General features: G+C 45.1%; 1 protein-coding gene across 15 annotated transcripts in view; it reads right to left on the bottom strand.

The window, feature by feature from the left end:
- Positions 1–456: 456 nt before the first annotated feature.
- Positions 457–22,563, bottom strand: part of TESMIN (testis expressed metallothionein like protein) — a 40,114-nt gene continuing 18,007 nt past the window's right edge. For 5 of the 15 annotated variants that reach the window (XM_081531791.1, XM_081531789.1, XM_081531792.1 and 2 more), the window contains 4 exons: positions 7,839–7,941; positions 5,196–5,333; positions 3,240–3,415; positions 457–1,491 (listed from right to left, as the gene is read on the bottom strand). In XM_081531791.1, the coding sequence (XP_081387917.1) occupies positions 1,299–1,491; positions 3,240–3,415; positions 5,196–5,333; positions 7,839–7,941 (610 nt within the window). In that variant the 3' untranslated portion in view covers positions 457–1,298. Of the gene's footprint in view, positions 1,492–3,239; positions 3,416–5,156; positions 5,334–7,838; positions 7,942–20,465; positions 20,538–22,563 lie in introns of all 15 variants that reach the window. The other 10 variants (XM_081531784.1, XM_081531785.1, XM_081531780.1 and 7 more) reach the window with 3 other exon arrangements.

Genomic DNA, 22,563 nt, shown 5'->3' with positions numbered 1-22,563 from the left:
AGCTGACTCATTAGAAAAGACCCTGATGCTGGGAAATATTGAAGGCAGGAAGAGAAGGGGTGACAGAGGATGAGATGGTTGGATGGCATCATCGACTCAGTGGACATGAGTTTGAGCAAACTCAGGGAGATGGTGAAAGACAGGGAAGCCTGGCTTGCTGCAGTTCCTGGGGTCACAAACTAGTCAGACACAACTAAGTGACTGAACAACAACAAATTCCCCCTTTGGTTCCCCATCAGAGCTAGGCTGTTCCAAACACAGCTCTACAAATCTCAACTTACTCCTCGGCTTCTTGCTCACTGATGTGCCCAGTGACCAGATCCTAGGACCCCACTTTTTTAAGTGATGTGTTTGTAAGTGAGCTTTTTAAACATTCTCCAAGGGGCCAACACGCTTAATGAACACAGAAACATAACAAATATATGTTGAGTTATTAAGTTAATTACAATAATGGAAGACATTTGAAATTTTTATTCCTCTTTGCTTTTACAATAGAACCAAAAGAGAGTCAACTTAATAACTTATCTTTCCTGCTGACTTCTGCACATTAGTTATTTTAACCATATTTTACAAACAATAGTAATATTATAACAGTAATTATGGAGAAGTTAATTGGATAATAGAGCTTTTCCACAATTTAAATGGAAACGTATAAGAAACTAGATAATTTCCGCCCCACAACTCAACATGCTACTGATCAAAGCAACCCCACTGTGTGCACTTCATGGTGACCCGAGAGGAGACTAGTAATTTCTGAGACTCCAGGGGAATATTTACACTCAGAAATTCTCCAAGGTATTTAGTAGTTCTCTACAGATTTTACGTTGTACGTTAGCAGCCTATCTGGGGAATTTATTTCTAAACAATTTAGAGGAAAAATCATTATGGCTTTTCATACAGAGAAGCCTCCAGAGGAGGACAATTCCCTGGAGAGGGTGAAGTCAATAGGAAAGGACTTGTATTTCTCTCCAGGGCCTGCTCCCACCCTCCATTACTCAATGTTAGTGCAGACCATTCTCCCAGGATTACAGGAACCCACGCTGTCTCCTTGGGTCCAGACAACAACAGTAGGGTCATGCACGTCCTCAGAAAGTGGGGGAGGATTTTAGTGGCCAGATCCCTTAGAGACTCTGAGTAGCCCCTCAGTGTCCTGATGCAGAGAGAAAATTTGTTCCTAATGATGAAGCTATTGGTGCAGACCTAGCCTCATGTTCCTTAAAACAACCTTTCAAACTAGAGATTTCCTTCAGAATATGGAGGCAAAACCTACATGCATGTGTATTTCACCATGCTGCACTCTACTCCGTTTTCAGGCCTTTGGATTTAAACTCAATATGGAGAATCTGTGACAAGCATCTCCCGAACTCCTCTAGGATCATTTGCTCTGCCAGGCACTCGGAGCAGTGCTCCTTCTCGGCCTCTTCGCCCTGGGCCAGCAGGCAGGCGCACGTGGCTTCCACCACCTCCCAGGAGATGCACGAGGTCGACCGCCTGTCGGAGCAAACCGGGTGAAGGCCACGATCAGTCACTCCACTCTTTTAAACACCTTCCACAGTCCAGAGGACATGCTTGTTATAGCACTTTAAAGACTGCCACTGGTAAAATCTGATGTTTTCTTAATACTGGAAATTGCATGACCTGTGACCATATGAAGGACTGCTCTCAGAAGAAGAATGCAGAGCACAGGTGAGTGTCAGCTCCTAGACATCCTTTTCCCTGAAGATTCTAAATTTTCTCAAACTTAGATCCACAAAGGAGCCCAGAGATCTGAGCTGCAGCATCGAGCCTGCAGGCTGGGCAGGGGTTGAAGCAGCAGGAGTCTTGGCTAAGACAAGCCGGGGTCTGGGCTCCGTGCACAGGTCTGTCTGCCTGAGGAAAGCGGCCACAGCCCAGCGGGCTCTGGGCACTGGCGCCTCCTCCCCAGGGGCCCAGTGGCTCTGAGGACTCGCCTCCTGGAGGGTATACTGTCAGCTCGCCTCTCAACAGCCCCTGGATCCCTGAAGCAGTTCTGAAAGTCAGCTGAACCACGTCATACAGGACCAGTCACTTCCTCACTGGGCTTCAGGGGCAACTGTGACTTAGCTAGATAGTTGCCCAAGTCATGCTCAAACTGAAAAAATTTAGCAAAACTATAGATTATGAAAATATAGACGTTGGGATTGGTTTAAATCTGTCAAGGCAATACACAATGACTTTTGTCACAGATGAATAAACAGGGCTGGCCTCAGGTCGAGAGTCTTAACATTCTGAGACCAGACCCCCGGGTATGGAGTCCCTGTCACATTCCCTCAGACACTCAGCACCACCATGTCAGGCAATAATGTTTCCACATGTAATTTCACAGAAGATGCAGCCACGTTTCAGTAAATTTTTACCAATAAAGACCTCTGCAGGTCACAGTGATGAGTATTTCTGATATCTCTAACCAACAAAGCATGAGTGTGTCTTTTCTACATGCTATCAATTAATTAATGACATCTGGTAGTTTATCATGAGATGACCCATCCCATCAAACTCAAGGAAATTTTTTAAAATGGGTGAATCTAGTCTGATATCTAATAAAATTATTACTCAACCTTTGAGACTTCCTAGGAGTATAATAATTACAAATATTTTTTGTAATTATTACAAAATATAAAAAAATGGCCTCAACATAATTACATGGGAAGACACCCCCCTAAAGTGGACTCCGTAAGCCCTTTAGTGAGGCGCCCAACACGCTGAGAGCACTTCTCCGAAGTCACTTCCTGTGGTGAAGAGCGGTTCAGGCCTTTGCTGTCTAGGGATCAGGCCTTTGCCACCTGAGGCCCTGGAGGCCCTCTGCTCTTGTACCAAACAGGGGTAACTCAGGCAGTGAAGACTGAAAGGGTGAGCTAAGAGGACAAATAGGACCAAGGGGTTTCGGCAGCAGGGGCACCTCTGGGGTAACACAGTGTGGGATCAAGGGCTGGTCACGACAGAGAAGCCGGAGTCTCCCTTCCCTATCCCTCATCTCCTGCCCTCCCGCAGACAAAAATGCTTTCCTTCCAGTGTGGAAACTATTTTAACTCTCCTCTTAAATTGTTTCTTGGCCGTGAGGTGAGGCTTACAGGATCTTAGTCTCCCCAACCAGGGACTGAACCCATGCCTCCTGCAGTGGAAGGGCTTAGTCCTAAGCCCTGTTTCACCAGGAAGTCTCAACTCCCCTCTCAAGTTAACCTTGAATTCCCTTATTAGGAGGCTGAGTTCAGAGTACCTACCTATCTTTTCTGAATTTTGGCGGTCCTGAAAATTTCGTTGGTGACAAATGATGGCCGCCTTCAAAACCTCCAATTTCCGTGTAGTTTGGCATGTTCATTAGTGTTTTTCGTTCTGGGCTTTCTTCATAATTTTTGCAACCAATGCATTTGCAAATAGAAGAACACATAATTTTGGCCTGGTAACATAAAATGCTTTAATAAAATTAGGTTGCCCTACAATTCATCAAAAACTGACAAAAACTATTTTGGACCTTAAATAATGTTTTATATTTGTGTGTGCACACATGTAGTAATCGCAGTACTCATACCAGAAAAAAAGGGGGTGGGGAGAAGTGAGGATGGATGAGTGACGGTGATGTAAAGAGAAAGGCACATTTCCATCCATGTCGCTGCCACCAGGGGTGAGGTAGGGAGGGGGCTCCTGAAGGCTGGTGGGTGGGTGTGGGCATGAGCCCTGAGCAGAGAGCCAGGTCTCTCCCTCGCCCAGGGGACACACAGTGAAGACTCTACTTGAGCCCTGTTCTGAAGGAAGCGTGCCCTGACCGATTCTAGAACTCCAGCCGCCCAACCACCCTTCTCCTTCAGCACTGAGAGTGTGGTGCTGGCCCTGTGGTCGCAGAGAACGTGCTCATGGGTAAAACATGAAACCCACCCGAGGCCAGGCCTGTGGTGGGCGTTCTAGAGGGAGGGCCTTCTTTCTTCCTCGTGGGGGGGGGGCATTGTTTCTTGTCACATGGTTGTGTGACACTCAGGGCCGGGGGCCCACCTCTTGTGCCAGCCGGACCTGGGGACAGTGGGAAGACTAGCTCGTTTCTGGCCTCCTGGTTGTTTCAGCCGGGGGTTTCCCTTTGTCTTTTCCAACTCAGACCTGCGTCTAAAGGGGTATGCTTTCTTTTGCACCTCTGCGAGTTTTGAGCAGGAGGTTTTTCGGAATTCCTAGTCTGCTGTAATATCAGGCGCTGCAGGACCTCTGCTCGGCTGAGGAAAGCGGGCTGACACATTGCCTCGGGGCAGCAGTGAGGACGCTGAGAAGAGCAGAGACACTGTGAGGATGTTTGAAAGCAGCTCCACTGGGGTGAAGCCACTGCCTTCCTGTATCTCCAGCTCTGCAGTACTTTTTACTCTATTTTCAAAATGTGAGCTAGGGGGTTGCTAGGTCTGCTGGATCTCCAGAATCAGGAAGACTTTACTGAAGCCTGACCTTCTATGACAGTCTTCTAAAAATAAAGTTCACAGGAACATCCCCAAGAGACCTCAAGCAAATCAAAGAGAGCCTTTGCAGGAGGGGCCTCTCGGCTGCTTCATTGACAGGGCCTGAGGGTTCCCTTCCTCTCTCTTTCTTCCTTTCCCTTCAACACAAAGAAAGACAGAGAGAGACAGAAAAGGGAGGTGAGTGAGGGATGAACCTAAAGGAGGAAACCAGTCCCTCTACTGCCTTTAAATCTTTTGAGGAAGAAAACAAAGTTCTGTCTGAGAACTGGTCAGCATCTCTCCAGCAGCAAAGGCAACTGTGCATTCTGGTCTCTGTCCACTCAGAAGTTGCCCCCTCAAAGCACCCAGGGGAAGGCTCATCTGGGGACAAGGCTTCCCTCACTGCCCCTCCCAGAGCATCTCTGCTCTGCTCAGCGGGGCAGAAGCCCACCTCAGGGAGCCAACAGACTGCTAGCCCCTGAGGGTGGCTCCAGCATCAGATCAGCAGCCGTCGAGCGGGCAAGGCTGCGGCACTGGGCACCCTCCCGGGACACTTGGGGCGAGCTCAGCGGGGACAACATGCTCCCAAAGGAGCCCATGCTTCATAAAGTGAAATTTATATTTAAGACATTAAGGTAGATTGATGAGTGCTCTTTAGAAGCCCTGGAAGGAAGAAAATTAAATCTTAATTAAATTTTTAACCACAAAGTTACTTAGGCCGTTTACCTGGCTTTTAAAAATCATGCTCGGCAATTGTTGACTGACCTCATAGCACTCACAGTAGTTCTTAAGGCAGCCCGACCTCTTGCAATTACATCCTTTGTTATGGCGAGGCTTCACATCACCCAGTTTTCCTTTCCCAATTTTTGGCTGGAAAGCTTCTGGATTTCTATCAAGACATGCCTAAGACAGAAAATGCAGAACTCCATCAAGATATATTTTATTACTGAAAACAATGCTTAGTGCCAGGTATCTGGCTTGCCCATGACTGGGTCTAGCTGTTACTTCAGAAGGGGCCACAGTGAGCAGCGGGCCTCTACCCCCACCCTGTTCCATTTTCATTCACTTGAATACTTCAAGGTGGAAAAGTAATGGATGGTAAAGATGCAAAGAAAATCACTGTGTCCATGTGAACACAGCTCCTTCCCGGCTCCTGTGGACACTGTTTCCTCAGATATTAATAGTTGGAGTCACGGCACTCTGCTACCAGCTCACATTTATTAAACATGCACCGCGTTCCAGGCATCTTTCTGTGTGATGTAAGCGTTCTCTCACTGAATCCTCACACAACCTGTGGAGCAAACACCACCTCTCCTCTTGGTGTCTGATGGGTGAAGAAGCTGAGGCGCCGAGGGTCAGAAGATTGTGGCCCAGGGATGGCATCTGGTCTCTGAGGTCGACCGCAGTCAGCCCTAGTCTCAGCCACCTCTCTTTATTAAGCTGGGTTGGGGCAATGTGGACGTCACAGCAGCAGCCCCATGCTCCCTCTCTCCTCACCATGAGCGGGGTGGCCTGGCTCTGCAGAAAGGCCTTTGCAGTGAGGACGCTTTGGGGTGTGTTCTACTTTTTACTAAAGCAGAAGAGATGGTGGAATATGATGAACTTGGGCATTTGTTATCCCCGTGTGACCCCCACCCAGGCCAGGTCAGAGGACAGTCCAGCTCCCCACCCCGAGGTCCCTCATGTCTCCTCCCCATCAACATACCCCCAGTGGGAACCCATCTTCTGACTTGGGCCGCTTTAGTTTTGCTGTTCTGGAACTTCAGCTCAGTGGAACCACTCAGCGTGTACTCTTGCTCATCTGACTTCTTTCATCAGCACAGTGTCTGTGAGGCTCTCTGGGCCGTGGCACAGAGCTGGAGGTCTTTCTTTTCCTCTGATGTGTGTAACCCATTATACTATACACTGCAGACCTATCCAGTCCACCACAGAGAGGCACACGGCTTGTTTCCAGTTTGGGGATATTAAGAACACAGCTGCAGTGAACATTTTTGTACAAGCCCCTGGTGGGCATGTCCACTCATTTCTAGGGGTTGTATTTTCAGGAGTGAAACTGCCGGGTTACAGCACACACAGAGGTTTAGCTTTAGTAACTATTGCCAAACAGTTTTCCAAAGTGCTTGCACCAATTTACATTGCTACCAGCAGTGTGCATCAGACTTTCCATGATTTTTAAATAAAACTTTTTATACTTTTAATTGCAGATAGTCTTCTTTACCCCTAAAGAAAATACAACTATGTTGAGCTTCAGATGAATCGCTATTTTTTTCTGTCCTGTGGATCTGCCGGTATCAAAACTGATTTCCAATTGATTTATCTATAAATCGAGGCAAATTAAATTATTTTAGGAAAAACCAACAGACTAACCATGGCACAGTATGAGAGCCTCAAGTCCAAGTTTCCTCTGGTAAGTGAGAGGGCGCCAAGACATGCCCTGGGCAGGTGGGCTGTGCTCCCTTCTCTGCTGGTCTTTCGTCACTGGGGGTCTGGGGGGGCAGTTCACCTCTCTCCTGCATTTAGTCTTTAGCAGGTGGCCCAGGGGCTCCCCAAGGTGCTGTTCACCTCTAGATGCTCCTTTTCGCCCAAAAGCCAAGGAGAACAAATATCAGCCAAAACTGACAATGGCTGAGCGCTTTCATCAAGGTTTCTTCACACAGTGAACCATCTACACCTTTTCAGACTATCCTCTTTGAACTTAGGCTTATCTGCTACAGAACACAATCTAAGTTTCTAAACCCCAGATCAAGACAAAGTGAGTATCCACATGTCCTTAAACCGGAAGCCTCTGGGACCCTGCTGCCCTCTGAGCCTCCTGACACCGGTTGGAGAATCAAGGTCTTTCTCTGGCTGCCCCTCTCACAGCAGCTTCTGGTCATGGCCAGTACCCCCACCTTCATGACTAGAGTCCTATTGAATGCATACTCTTCAACACTTTTGGGTTTCCCCAATATTGAAGTGAGAAACCTGTAGAGATTGTTTTGTGAATATTCCTGGAACTTTTAAATGCATTTTTTTACTGGAGTCTAATCGCTTTACAATGTTGTGTTAGTTTCTGCTTCACAGCAAAGTGAATCAGCCATATGCAGACACATATCCGCTCCCTCCTGGGCCTCCCTCCCACTCCCACTCCCCGTCCCACCCTGCTAGGTCATCACAGAGCACAAAGCTGAGCCCCTTGTGCTATACAGCAGGTTCCTGCTAGCTACGTGTTTCATACATGGTAGTGTATATACGTCAAGCCTAATCTCTCAGTCTGTCCCGCCCTCCCCTTCCCACATTCCCCGTGTCCACGTGTCCACTCCCTGCATCTGTATCTCTATTCTGGCCCTGCAAGTAAGTTCATCTGTACCATTTTTCTAGATTCCACATATATGTGTCAACATGAGTGTATTTAAAGGAAATTTTTACCTTAATGGCCTTAAACCGTTCGATTTCATGACGTAAATTGTTGCAACAATTATTACAATTGCAGTTGTTGCAAAAGTCCCCACTAGCAAAGCAATCGCAGTACCTGTGGATAAAACAACACAGCATGTCAAAGGCACCCAGCGAGGAGATGAAGACGAGCGTGCAGGTACCTATAGGGAGCGGGCTGGCCGGCACGCTGGGTCAAACATGACCTTTAGTTACCTGATTCTCCTCTTTATGTGAAAATAGATCCACTGGGATGATGTTCTCCAGTGACCAACACAGAAGAGAAAGACTAGTGAAAATCACTGGTTTCATAACACGGCAGTTGGCAGAATAAACAACTTCCCAGTCAATGTCCACTGGCATCCATTACCTCCTTCCCCTAATGCCCAACGCCCTTGTTCCAGGAGAGCTGTAAGTTGGTGAGCACAGAGCCATTTTCCCATCAACCATCCCAAACCAGCCAACACCACTGAATGCCAGTTCACTTCTCAGCCAGACCTCGCCTATGAGAAAAACCTAAGGGACCTGGAGGGGGACCCAGGCTTTGTCGCACTTTCACTCCACGTCAGCGTGTGCAGGAGGGAGACACGACTGCGGCAGAAACACAGGTGAGCGCTGTCACACGTGACAGCACAGGTCTTCCGTGTGCTCAGCATGTAGACCTGTCTGAGCATCACCTCCCACCCTGAGGTCCTGGAGCAGACAGGCAGTACCCTGTGGCTCAAGGGCAGTGGCCAGCACCTTCTCTGTGCTGATGACCATGAACCGCTTCACGTGCTCCTGGAGGAGCTTGCTCTCGTGCCCCACGACTGAGGCATTTACAGGCCTGAGGTTTTTCCAGGGGAAGAGGGAAAGGACACGTTTCAACTCATGTAAGAACTCAGTGTCTGGACAAAGACTTCTAACCACCTACCTGTAATCTGCACCCCCGAGAGGCTTTGGGAGGCCCATCAGCCACCCCATGGCTTCAGCTTGTGGCTAGAGAGGACCCATAGTGTTCTCTTCCTGAGCGCAGTTCATGGAAAACAGCTTCACATGCAGGTTTAATATCAGCTCTGCTACGAGTTTCCCATGTTACCTGATCCAGGTTATTTATGTCAGCGTCTAGAGCCAGGACATGGGAATTCTGCCACTTGACTGCCTGGTCTCTGCTGAGGGAAGGCCTGAAGCCCTGGTGTGCTTCCTCCGACAGAGTACTGCATGAAGACTAGATGCTTGCAGAAACCTTCCTGTTATAGAATTCCTAAGTACACTTATTTTAACATTTATTATTTTAATATTTTAAATAACGTGTCAAAATTCATGCCAAACAAAGAGGAAAGTAAAGGAGATTGTTGGATGTGAAAAGATAAGAAACTATGACCCAGAGGGGTGAGTTCTATAGCTGCCAAGTGTTGTCCTGGGCCCTCTGCCAGTCCCTAGTGGCCCGGAGCTTGGGTTCAAACTGGCCACTCCTGCAGGAGACAGCGTCAGAGCTACAAAAGGTGGGAGTTGGATCAAAAAACCCCTTATAAAGGGTAAGTCCTTGAAAGGCAATCTTCCCACAAATCTACTTCATGGAGATTTCAGAGCACAGGGACCAAAAAGAAGATCCCAGAAGGTTCTAGAAAGAATAACACAGGTTTCGTACAAAAGGTGAGAAAAAAATTCATAACAACACCAGAAACTAGAAGAAAATGCAGCAAAGCCCTCCAAACCCTAAAGGAAAACTTAATTAATTAAAGTTGAAAATCCTACCATCCATCCAAAGTGATCATCTCAGTGTGAGGACAGACATCACACTTTCAGACAAGCACAGTCTGAAAACATTCTCTCCCATCACTCTTGGTTGGCAAGCTGCTGGAGGACATGCTGCCTGAAAACAATGCAGCGAATCAAGAATGAGGAAGATAATGCTGTCCAGGCGCCAGGGGGTCAGATATGAGGAAGAAGCAAAGGAAACCCTGGGACCGATCCACATCTTTCATGGCACAAAAACAAGAGATCATGCCGAAACTGAAAAGCCAAGAAGCAGCAATACAGGCACGTTATTTAGATTTTTGGAGGCAAATACTAAAAGATTTGGTTAAGGGCTGAAAGCATCTGGAGATCAGAAAATGAGGAACAATTATCAGGAACTACATTTTTTGTCATAAACCTTGTATAATTATTAGCCTTTTTTTTTTTTTTGACTGAGCCACAGAGCTTTCAGGATCTTAGTTCCCTGACCAGGGCTCAAACCCAGGCCCTCGGCAGTGCACATGCAGTGTCCTAACCGCTGGACAGTCAGGGAACTCCCTATTTGGCTCTTTAAACTATGTACATATGACATGGATAAAAGCAACAATTAAGAGTCAGAAAGGGTAAACTGAAAGATAAAGGAGTTCGATGCAGATTCAGCATAAAATGACAAAGAAGTTAGAAACATGGAGAGATGAAGAGAAATGGCCCCTCACTGGGGGGTCACGTGTGTCTGATAAGCTTACAGGACAGAAGAGAGAAACAGGAGGGAGTGATACTTGGAGTAAGGATACCTGTGTTTTCCAGTCGTGGGTCCTCAGATTTCAGAAAACTAATGAACCTCAAAAAAGCAAATAAAGAGAAAAATCAAAGATAAAAAGAAAATTGTAAAAACATCAGAGAGAAAAGACATCACCTAACTGACCACTGACTTTGTGTTAGAAATAATGGAAAAGAGTAGAACAATATTTTTAAAGCATGGAGAGGAAAAACTGACAATCTAGAATTTTATACCTAGTCAAGCTATGTTTAGTCACTGACATCCAAGCTAGGCATACTTCTTTTCTCGCTCTACACACTTTGCTGCGTTATTTTATTTATTGACTACTTTTTAAAACTTTGGGCTTCCCTGGTAGCTCAGTTGGTAAAGAATCTGCCTGCTATGCAGGAGGCCCCAGTTCGATTCCTGGTATAAGAAGATCCACTGGAGAAGGGGTAGGCTACCCACTCCAGTATTCTTGGGCTTCCCTGGTGGCTCAGCTGGTAAAGAATCCACCTGCAGTGCAGGAGACCTGGGTTCAATCCCTGGCTTGGGAAGATCCCCTGGAGAGGGGAATGGCCACCCACTTCTTCTGGTCTGGAGAATAGGCCTGCAAAGAGTCAGACATGACTGAGTGGCTTTCACTTTCTTTTTAAAAAACTTTTATGTATAAGATTTGTAAATCTGTGTCACCAAAGTCTCATTTTCTTCTTTCACAAACATCAGGAAAGGGTTTCCACACTTGCCGCTCATCCTTCCTCATCCCCATTCATTCTTTAACCTACTGCTCTCAGACCATCTTCTTGCCTCCCTCTAACTCTCAAAGGGGGTCAACAGCCTCCTTAGACACTATTAGGCTCCAGAACCATTTCCCCACTGCCTATCAGACATTTCCACCTTCAGCTCAGGGTGTCCACACCTTAACTTCTGACCTTCACCTTCAGCCTTCACCCTGCTCTTGCTGTAGTCTCTCTGCATTTGTGGTGTCATCACCCACCCAGTGACATGACCCTGAGTCACTTCTGATGACTACCTTTCTCTCTTTTCTCATATCCAAGGGGTTACCAAGTCTTCTGATTCTGGCTCAGAAATGTCTTTGCTAATTGTATTCTTGATACAAGAAAATAACATTTGTTGTAGTTTTTTAGAATATAGGTAAAAAGAAAAAATTAAAATAATTCACCATCCTGCTCCCTAGAGATGACCATTTGGTGAATATATTTCAGAGTTTTTCTGTGAAACTATGCATGTTATCAATAACTATATGTTGTTTGGTTACATATAATACATAAATAAAAACAATTCTATACACTTTTTCAATGTGATTTTACTATGTATCAAAGTCAGTAATCAATATGATAGCTTGCTTTTATTACTTATCAATATGAGAGTTAATATTACATGTAAATAGATTTATGTCACTGTAACGACTGCACTGTATCCCACTCTATAGTAACATCACTATAGAGTGATCAATAATTCCCCTTAAACTGAACATTCAGATTATTTTGTACACTCTGGTATAATGAACAATACTATGCAAATGGCACTGGTCTCCTTTCTGTTCCCAGAACCCTGTGCCCTCTCTCTTTTGCCACATGGCCTTTGTACCTGTTATTTCCTCTGCCTCATTAACTCCTGATTAACTCCTCCTCATCCAAAACCCCTCCCTTCCTCAGGAAAGCCTTCCTGGCTCTCACACTTGGTCAGTTCCCCCGTTGCCCTCTGCCCATTGCTGTTCCTTTGCCACATGTCCACCATGATCTCTGTGTATGTGACTGTTCTATTCACATCTGTCTCCCCAGCTGGACTGTGAATGTTGAGAGGGCAGGGACCATAACTTATCTTGTTAATTTCTGTTTTCTCTATCCCTGAAATCACAGGAATCAAAAATATTTGTGGAATGAATAAATAAAAGTGAAAAATGTATATGTCTCTTTACATACATTTGAAATGTCTCTTAAATCTGTGGGTTTTCCTCATCCTGCATCTCTGCCCTAGTTCAGGTCATCATCATTTTTGTCTATGCTGTTGTGATAGTCTCCTAACCTTCAACTTCCTCCGTTTTGCCATTAGTTTTTTAAAACATATATCAGGCAAAAGCAAGCAAGGAAAAAGCAGTAATCAGAAAACACAAAAGTGGTACTCTGTATTTCTGGTGGGAATATAAAATGGTGTAGTCACTGTGAAAACCGGTAATGTGTTTCCTCAAAAAGTTAAATAAAAAATTACCAAATAATTCAGCAATTCCACTTCTAGGTATATACCCAAAAGAAATGAAAGCAAGAACTCAGACAGACATTGCACACCCACGTTCGTGGCTGCATTGTGCACAATAGTCAAAGGCAGAAACAACCCAAGTGTCTATCAACAGATGATGGACAAACAATCAACAGATAAACAAATGTGGTCTATGATACAGTGGAATATTAATCAACCTGGAAAAAGAATAAAGTACTAATACATGCTACAACATGGATGAACCCTGAAAATATTATGTTAGTGAAAAAAGCCAGACACAAAAGCACAATACTGTATGAATCCACCTATATGAGGTGCCTGGAACAGGAAAACTAAGAGACAGAAGGTAGAACAGAGGTTTGCAGGGGTTGGGGGTAACAGAAACATATTTAACGGGTACAGACTTTCTGAGATGACAAAAGGGTTCCAGAAATGAGCAACGGTGATGGTTGTACAACATCATGAGTACAGTTAATGCCACCGAATTGTGTATTTAAAAATGGTTAAAATGGTAAATTTTATGCTTTGCATATTTTACCATGATTAAAAAAAAAACAAGGTGCAGATTGCACATATGAAATGCTGCCATTTTGGGAAAGAAAAGAGCTTAAATAAATTTTAAGACTTCAAAAAAAATTTATGAAAACTTTTTGTGATACAAATAAGTCCACATATGTCAATAATGAGACAAAGAATGCAAATAGATTTTAAAGCCTATTGAAACATGGATTATTAGATTTGCTTTTTAAAAACCCAACTATAGGACTTCTCTGGCAGTCCAATGGCTAAGAGTCTGTACTTCCACTGCAGGAGGGTTCGAACCCTGGTCAAACCCTGGTCACTGGTGGGTTCGAACCCTGGTCACTGCTTGGCATGGCCGAAAGAACAATAGTCATACAATAAGTAAATAAAACAAAATAAAAACTCAAATATATTTAGATGACAGAAGACACACCTAAAACACTACCACACAAAGTATGAACATATAAGGATGTTAGGAGCACAATTTGCTAATACTAACCAAAGAAAATATGGTGTAGTAACAGTAATATAAAAAAAAGATTATAAAGCAAAAAGCACTAGGATACAGAGTCACATTTAACAGTTGATGGAATAATTCACAAAAAAAGATACAACAATCATGAATTTGTACACCTTTCACTATAGACTCCAAGTATATAAACCACAATGGAATTATAAGGAAAAAAATTAGCAAATTCACAATCATAATGAGACATCTTAATGTACTTTTATCAAAAACAGATAAATCACACAAAATTTAATAAGCATTTAGCAAATTTAAAAAACAAAACTAACAAACTTGAACTAGTGGATAGCAAATGCATCTAACAAATAGAGGATATACATTTTTAAGTTAATATAGAATATATTAAAAATTGACCAAACATTGTCATAAGGCAGTCTTCATTAATTTCAAAGTATTGCCATCATACAAACCATATTATCTCACCACATTATAATTAAACATAAAAATTGACAATAAAATGTTGCTTAAAAATATATATACACAGATACATGCACATATATGCATACATATATATATGGATACTTTGAAATGTACACCTAAACAATTCACGCAGTGAAGAGAATATTACAATGAAAATTACAAAATATTTTGAGTGAATGACAGTGAAAGTAGCACATAACTCTTGGAGGATGCAGTAAAGCAGTACACAGAGCAATTTCTAGCATTTCCTAAAAAAAAAAAAAAAAATTGTAAATAAATAAGTATTTAACACAAAAAAGCTATTAAAACCAGGGAAAAAAATGATAAAGGTATGAGGGAGAAAATGGGCTTCCCAGGTGGCACAGTTGTAAAGAACCCACTTATTGATGCAGGAGACGCAAGAGACTCAGGTTAGATCCCTGGGTCAGCAAGATCCCCTGGAGAAGGAACTGGCAACCCACACCAGTATTCTTGCCTGGAAAATTCCATGGACAGAGGAGCCTGGCAGTTTAGTCCATGGGGTCACAGAGTCAGACATGACTGGGCATGCAGGCATGCATTGTAATAATTATTATATGAGGGAGAAAAGAGTAAAGAGTAAGAAGTAATGTTTTTAAAACAGGAATACAAGCAAGAAAATCAATAAAACCAAAAGCTGCTGCTCTGAAATGACTGACAAAACAGACAAATCTCTCATGAGACTGATCAAGGAGAAGAAAAGATACAACAAACAATAGTAGGAATTAAAATTAGAAAAGTTTACAGGCTCTAACTGCAGACATTACTTTGCCCACAAAGGTCCATCTAGTCAAGGCTATGTTTTTTCCAGTAGTCATGTATGGATGTGAGAGTTGGACGGTGAAGAAAGCTGAGCGCCTAAGAATTGATGCTTTTGAACTGTGGTGTTGGAGAAGACTCTTGAGAGTCCCTTGGACTGCAAGGAGATCCAACCAGTCCATCCTAAAGGAGATCAGCCCTGGGTGTTCATTGGAAGGACTGATGTTGAAGCTGAAATTCCACCTCATGTGAAGAGCTGACTCATTGGAAAAGACCCTGATGCTGGGGAGGATTGGGGGCAGGAGGAGAAGGGGATGATAGAGGATGAGATGGCTGGATGGCATCACCGACTCGATGGACATGGGTTTGGGTGGACTCCGGGAGTTGGTGATAGACAGGGAGGCCTGGCGTGCTGTGATTCATGGGGTTGCAAAGAGTCGGACACGACTGAGTGACTGAACTGAACTGAATTACAGATAGATAATTTTTTAAAATAACAAAAGAGTATATGAACAGAGATATACTGAGACTTGAAAATCTAAAGAAATCAATAATCTTCAAGAAAATATAAAATAAAATGGACTCGAGAGGAAACACAAACTTAGATACGGCAACAACTTGTAAAGAAAGTGAATGAGTACTCCATCTCTTACCCCCTCTCCAAATCCCAGACATCAAATCAGACAGCTTTATGCACAAAGTTTAATCAAACTTCAAAGAACTAATAAATCCTATCTTGCCCAACTTTTCCAGAGGCTAGAGAAAAAGAGGGTCCAGTGGGAATGGGGAAGACTGCTAATGCATTTTATTAGGCAATTCAGCACTAACAGCAATTTCAAACAAAGAAAATATGAGAAAGGAAAATTACAGATCTATCTCACTCATGAAAAAGATACAAAGATCCTAACAAAATATTGAAAACTAAATCTAGCAGTGCACACGAAAGATAAAATCAATATATCGTGATCAAATTGGGTTTAATCTCTGGCCTACGAGGGTGGGTGAGCATTAGAAAATGTTGTCATACATCAAACTGTAAGATTAAAAGAGGAAAACAATCTGATCATTTAAAAGAATGCAGGCAAAAAGGCTTTGATAAAATTTGTTTATATTAAGAATTAAAAAAGAAAACCACTTAGGAAACCAGGTATTCATAGAAGGACACTTCCTGAGTCCAAGGTGGGCATGCAGCAGAAAACAGCCCACACGCCCCTCACTCTGCCCCTTGCCACAACTCTAGTTGAGAATGTGGTTGACTCTGCTTCACTTCCCAGCTTCCTACACTACATGGTCTGACCACACAACTAGGTTCTGGCCAAGGCAAGCTGTGTGGAAGTGGCTGTGGCAATTACTGGTTATGCCTTAGAAGGTAAGGAGTGTGCCATTGCCCTGCTCTTCTCTCTCCCCCAGTGGCTGGAATGCGAATGTGAGGGTGGCAGCTGGGGCAGCCCTCTTAGCCAGAAAATGGAATCACTCACTGGAGGATGGCAGAACATGTGATGAAGGAGGCGGAGACGCTAATACCCATCGGCCACCACAGGAGCCCTGGCTGCCGTTTAGAGTCTTGGTTGCAGCGTCTAAGCATATCCTCTACCTACTATAGAGCATTTCTCAAAAACCTACAGCAAATATCTTATTTAGGGAATAAAATTTAGGTAAGGGAATTTTAGAAGTGTTCCTATGAAAATCAAGAGCAAGGCAGTGCCCAGCACCAGCATTCCGTCATCACAGCAGTAGAGGTCCTGGCTAAGACCATAAGGCAAGGAAAAGGAAAGGATGGGAAAGGCACCATCAAAGACTCTTTGCAGACAAGACGATCGCTTAAATGCAAAGATGAAGGAAGTTCACAGTCCAGTCATTACAACTAAGAAGTGGGACCCAGGCAAGGAGCAGGAATAAGAACCCAGAACCAGACCCACATGTGTGCTTCAAACTCTGATAGCTGACAGGGAATGCACTGCAGATTATGGGTGACCATATTAGGGTTTTGCAATAAATGGTGCTAGAAAATTAACTGTACATATTAAAAGAAAATTTAGATTCCTACCTAATGGCATTCACAACAATCAATTCCAAGTGCATTAAGGCCTCAATGACAAAAAGCAAACCTTTAAACTTTTATAAATAGTCTAATGGCATGTCTATTTAACCTTGGGGTATGGCCAGATTTCTTAAACAAGGCACACAAAGGCAGTAACAATAAAGACACTCGATAATCTTGACTATATTAAATTGAAAACTTCTGTTTAGCAAAAGTCCCTACTCATTTTGTGCCATCTGTATTAAGTGCCCAGTAGACATCAACCTTGCACTGGGCACTGGAGGTAGATTAAATAGGAAACAGACCTCCTCAGCATGAGACCTACGGTCGTGCACGCGTGCTCTCTTTCAGGGTTAGAATGAGGGTCAGACAGGGTCAAAAACCCACGTCTAGGGCCAGGATATACAACTTGGCCCCCAACCCAAATTCCACTCCCTTCTGTTACCTCTGTGGGCCCCCCTCTGAGCAGAATCGCTTTCCTCTCCTAGGAAGCTCAGACTGATCTGCCCCATTGGTAACAGCTGTAGTGGCAGCCGCAAGATGAGAGTTGGAAAAGCATCGCCCTCTCTGGTCTCAGGCTCTTGCACTTGCTGGGTCAGTTGGGACAGACATAAGGGTTCCAGTCTTCAGTGGAAGAGAATCCAGCTGCCTGCAGGTTGATGGGTGGGAGTGGGTGGTGGTGTTTCAGGGCGTGCCGCACTCCTGAGGGCTCATGCTGTGTCACCAGCGCCGTCCGCAGTCTAGCTATTCTCGTATGAGGTGTTTGCATTGTCCTCCTTCAGTCCACCCTCACCACTGCCCAGGAAACCATGTCTATAGCCCTCGCTTGGGGTTTGTGGCCCCTCTCTTGGCTGTGAAACACCAGTGCATCATCTGTTAGAGATACTGTCGCGGTACAGACTGCTTCAGTGCTGGCAAGTAGCAACATTCCAACCCTCTGTGGGTAGTCTTACTCTGTCAGTTAACGAGAAAGTGACAATACTGTTCAAGAAAATACCCATGATGCTCTGTGGTATGTTCACTTCCCGCAGGCACATTATATCCTAGAATTTTAGTTGTAGTGCTTGAAAAGACTTGAGATGATATATATTCTAAACTCATTCTTTGTTCATTGGCATCCTGGCAAATCCCTGGCTGCAAACACTTTAAAACTTTGGAACAACAATAAAAACAAAAGTTTGAAGCATACGATTTTGAGTTTCAAGGGTGAACAGCAAAGGAACTAAAAATGGTGGCTCTAGCCAAGGGGGTTGAGTGTAGAGTGTCCCCTCCTCTCCCACAGCAAGATGGCAGAAGATGATCTTTCCTGACATGGAAACAAAGTTCGGAAAGCCTGAAAACAGGTCACTGAAGTGGTGGCTTCTAGGGAGAAGTCGGGAGAGTGGGGAGGGACGGGGATTATGACGGATTTCTCTCCATTGTAATCAGATACAGCTACTGATTTTTCCCCACGTGTATGCATCACTTTGATTTTTAAAAAAATACAATAATGTGGTTTTCTCTTTATTAATGGCCAGTTAGTAGTAACCCCTCTTAACATTTATCCAAGAGAGATTCTCAAGAATGTAGGACAAATGGACTCCAAGAAAATTTGATTCCATTGCTTTGAACATGACTTAGCTGCAGGGAGTAAAAAGCTAAAGGAAGCTAAGAGCTATGACTGGTGCTGGTGCCATGCTTGCTAGTGAAGCCACAGTGGTGAATCCACCCCTGATTGGCATCAGAATGGGTACCTGTGGCACATGGAGACACAGAGTGGTGTTGCCATCAGCACAAGGGCACAGATCTCACCAAGAAGGTCCACTGGGTTGAATATGCCCATTTCTAGCCTTTCCAAAAGCAGTATTTCTGGAGATAATTGGTTTCCCAGTGGTAGATTGATACCAGCCAAACAATGATGCACTGTTCAGAGTGCTATGTGTTAATTTTTGGTGGAAATAGCATCCCCTCCGATGCCTATAATGCTCACAGCCTTTATTCAGGGCCCCCTGCTTCTCAGGATGCTGCTACTGAGAAATCACTGGTGATGAGTGTGAATTTAGAGGTGCAGAGGCACAGGGCACACAGGGAGGGCTACACATCCCCTGGACATGGTACCCACACTTCCCTGGGGTAGACGGCCCCCGCAGCCCCCAGACACAGTGTCTCCCTTCCCGGGACAGCACCCCAGACACTCTGAACCTCCTTTTCATTTGTTCCAACGCTGACCAAGCCCCCTTGTGATGATAAAATCTTTCTTTAGCACGTTAGTCACCGATAAATCTGGAAAGCTGCTTCTAGGCAAGAAGCTATTTCTTGGGCCTTTCCACTATGAGGTAATCAGTAAGTCACCCTTCTTAGAGACAGCTTATTTCCAAGTCCTTAGGAGCCGCCTCACTCTGTCCCCAGCCATCGTGTACACCTCGTTCTAGGCTTCATGGGTTGTTCACGGGCAACCCAGTCACCGACCCAGCCAGCAGCGTGGCAGCCCTTGTCCACAGGAACCCCTTCACCCCCCGCTCTGTCCACTCTAGTCTCTACCACCTCGTCCTCCACCGCATCAGAAGTTTCCATCTGGGCTGGCCAGTCTGCCTTGACAATGTCACATGGTCCAGGCTTTTCCCTCTCTTCTCCTTCCTCCTCACCCAGCTGCATTTTTAGAGTTCCTGATCAGTAGTCTCATGGCGTGTCCAATGTCCAGAGAGGTATAGGACTTGCATTCACAGACTAAACCAACGACAACTCAGTATTTACATACAGTCAACCCTAGATTTTAACATTAACTTAAAAAATCAATTTGTTCAGTTTTGTTTTGTGAACTAAGTTTCACAGACTTCTGGATTTTCACCCACTTCTGCACCCCCACATCACTGTCCCATCAATGGAGCTCTCAGTGACTTCAGCGGGGGCTCTGCAATGGAAAAATCATGTGGAGATCGTGGTTAGGGTTGTTAGACATCGGCACACAGCGGTATTCTCCCTTTCCATCACGTAACTTAAAGCTAGGCAGGCACTCAGGGCAGAAGCTGAGAGCAGACAGATCGCACGAATGAATCTCCACATGACAGGTGGGGATGGGAGCTCAAGGGCATGGTGCCACCAGTCATGGTGACCGGTCCACCTCCTATTTCAGCCACACAGTCCACCCCAGCCTGGAATTCTGCTTCACAACCTGCCCTACCACCCCCCTGACTGAGCCTCCCAGGAGCTGGCATCCCTGGGGGAGAATTGCTCTGAGAAGAATTCAATATAGAGTAAACCAATTCATCCAGCTTTTAAAAACTGAGATGTGGAAACGTTACAGTTAATGCTCAACAAGGATGCTGTGTTTAGCACTTGTTGCAGGGGCTGGAGAACATAAACCAAAATCCAAGAAAATCACACCACTTGAGGCACAGGCAGAGTCTTTTACTAAGTTAGTTGGTCAAGATAATACTGAAAGATCCCAACCAGGCTTATGCAGAAAGTGCTATTTCTTGTCGCTCTGGTTTACGAGGAACGTGAGGACATAGCTGTTGAGTCTTAACTGTAGCATATACACTACTAGCCGTTCATGTTTGTCTGGACCCTGCTCCACTTACTGACTTCTAAACAACCTTATTTCTATTTAATAATGAAGGATTTGCGATTACTTACAATTTCAGACACTGGGATTTGGTACAGTTACATGGCTTTTTAGACTTTGTGTCCAATGAACTAAGAGTTACTCTATAAAGATTAAAAAAGAAAATGTATTCAGATCATTACTCTTCAAAAAGAGAATTAGCTAAGCAGCTGGTGTGTTTGAACAAAGACTGAAAATCTCAACACCAGAGAGTTATAGGTATCATTTATCAGTGCCAGATCATAAGATGGAGCAGCATGCACATTCATGATGTGAGGAGCAAGCCTGGCCAGGTCCAGCTGCACGCCCAGGGACCCTATCGCTGCCCCCTCCCCAAGCCTGCACACACAGTCTCGGGGAGCAGATGGCCGAAGTCGAGGGCACAGGCCCCTGGAAAAGTGAAAGTGAAAGCATTGGTCACTCAGTCATGTCCGACTCTTCACGATCACATGAACTGTAGCCCACCAGGATCCTTTGTCCATGGGATTCTCCAGGCAAGGATACTGGAGTGGGTTGCCATGCTCTTCTCCGGGGGATCGTCCCAGTTCAGAGATTGAACCTGTGTCTCTTATGTCTCCTGCACTGGCAGGCAGGCTCTTTACGACTATGACACACACAGTCTTGGGGAGCAGAGCAGGGAGAGATATTTCATATCACTGCGGCCTTGGACCTTCCCCAAGTTTCTTTCATTGATCTGTTTAAACCTCTATTGTGTGTGGCTCCCCACACCAAATAGATTTTTATTTTTGTATTTTCCAGATCGGAACACTAATGAAAAGGATAAGTTAAAGAACAGATAAACCGTCGTCCGCTGTGTTAGAGCTGACCAGTATTACCACTAGTATCAAATGTGTTTTGAATGTTATCATGTGGGTGTTGGGGACTGCCCTCCTAACTGTTCCTTTGGGGATTAGCCCAGAAGCCATCTTCAGGGGCATCAGAAGGGGAGAGGTGAATGTGTGCTGGATACTGCTAAACCTGAGGGTCACTGCGGATTAAGAAACTGGGACAAGTTCCCAAGCGCTGCTCAGAGGCACTGCTGCCTGAGGGGACTTGGGATGCTGGCACTGTGAGATGTGGGCAGACCCTGGGATTGAGGAGGGGCACACATGCCCGAACCCCAGCTGTGATTGGGGCTCCCCCTCCCTGGGGCCTGTGGCCCTCGGGTTCAGCCTCTCGCTCCCCGAGATTGTGTGTACGGGCTTTGCCTCTGTAGCACTGGCTGCTCCTAAGACCGCATCTTGGTCTTGGTCTCCCCAGGAGCTACAACAGTGCTTGGCACATACAGTCTTGCTGACAGCCTCCCAGTATCCTGCAGAGCACGGGAACCAGCCTCTGCCTGTGCTCTGTGCCCTCACACACACAGCTGTCTTCAGTCAGGGGGGGTCATCTAACCTCAGCTCGGGCCCCCGCCCCACGCTCCGGAAGCTCCCCTCATCAGGCCTCCACCTCTCTTCTGTCTGTCTGTCTCAGGAGCCCCGCCCTCTCTCACTGGAGACCATAAACGGTCACCGACTCCGGCTGAGTGACCGTGTGTTGCTTCTTCTGGACATGTCCCCCGTTTTTAAGATCATATCCCCCCACACTATGTTGCTGAATCTTTATTAACTCATTCTTCATCTAGTCTAGTTTTCCCCTTCATAGAGAGGAGAGTGGCAGCCTTCTATCCTCATGGGTGCCTGCAGGTGGCAGATCTGGCTACACTGCCCCTGGTCCCCCAACCTGGATCAGATGTGGGCTGTTAAGAGAAGGGGGACATGGGCACCCATTTCACCACTCTTGCCCTCGGCCTTGCCTCTAAAATGGGGCATGGTGGGGCCTGGCACTACCTGTCCAGAGGAACCAAAACTCTTCCCTTTAAGAATGGGGTAGGGGCCCACGGAGACACTCCAATGGTGACCTGCCATGATTGTGGAAGGAGAGAGTACAATTCACTGAGCGTCTATGGTACAGGGAGGCGCCAACAGGCACCAACTATGAGGTCACTTTGTGGCTAGACTGTCAGAGCGCTTCAGGGGAAGACCGAAATATACACATATACACATATATTTCAATGTACATTGCCTGTTCTAGAGGAATCCACCAAATAATTTGGGACATGAGCTATATACAACTGAAAAATTAGAGAAC

This window comes from Giraffa tippelskirchi, chromosome 10, assembly GCF_054371585.1.
Source record: "Giraffa tippelskirchi isolate mGirTip1 chromosome 10, T2T-mGirTip1v1.2.pri, whole genome shotgun sequence".
NCBI lineage: Eukaryota > Metazoa > Chordata > Mammalia > Artiodactyla > Giraffidae > Giraffa > Giraffa tippelskirchi.
This window is presented reverse-complemented; position numbering and strand designations above follow the sequence as displayed.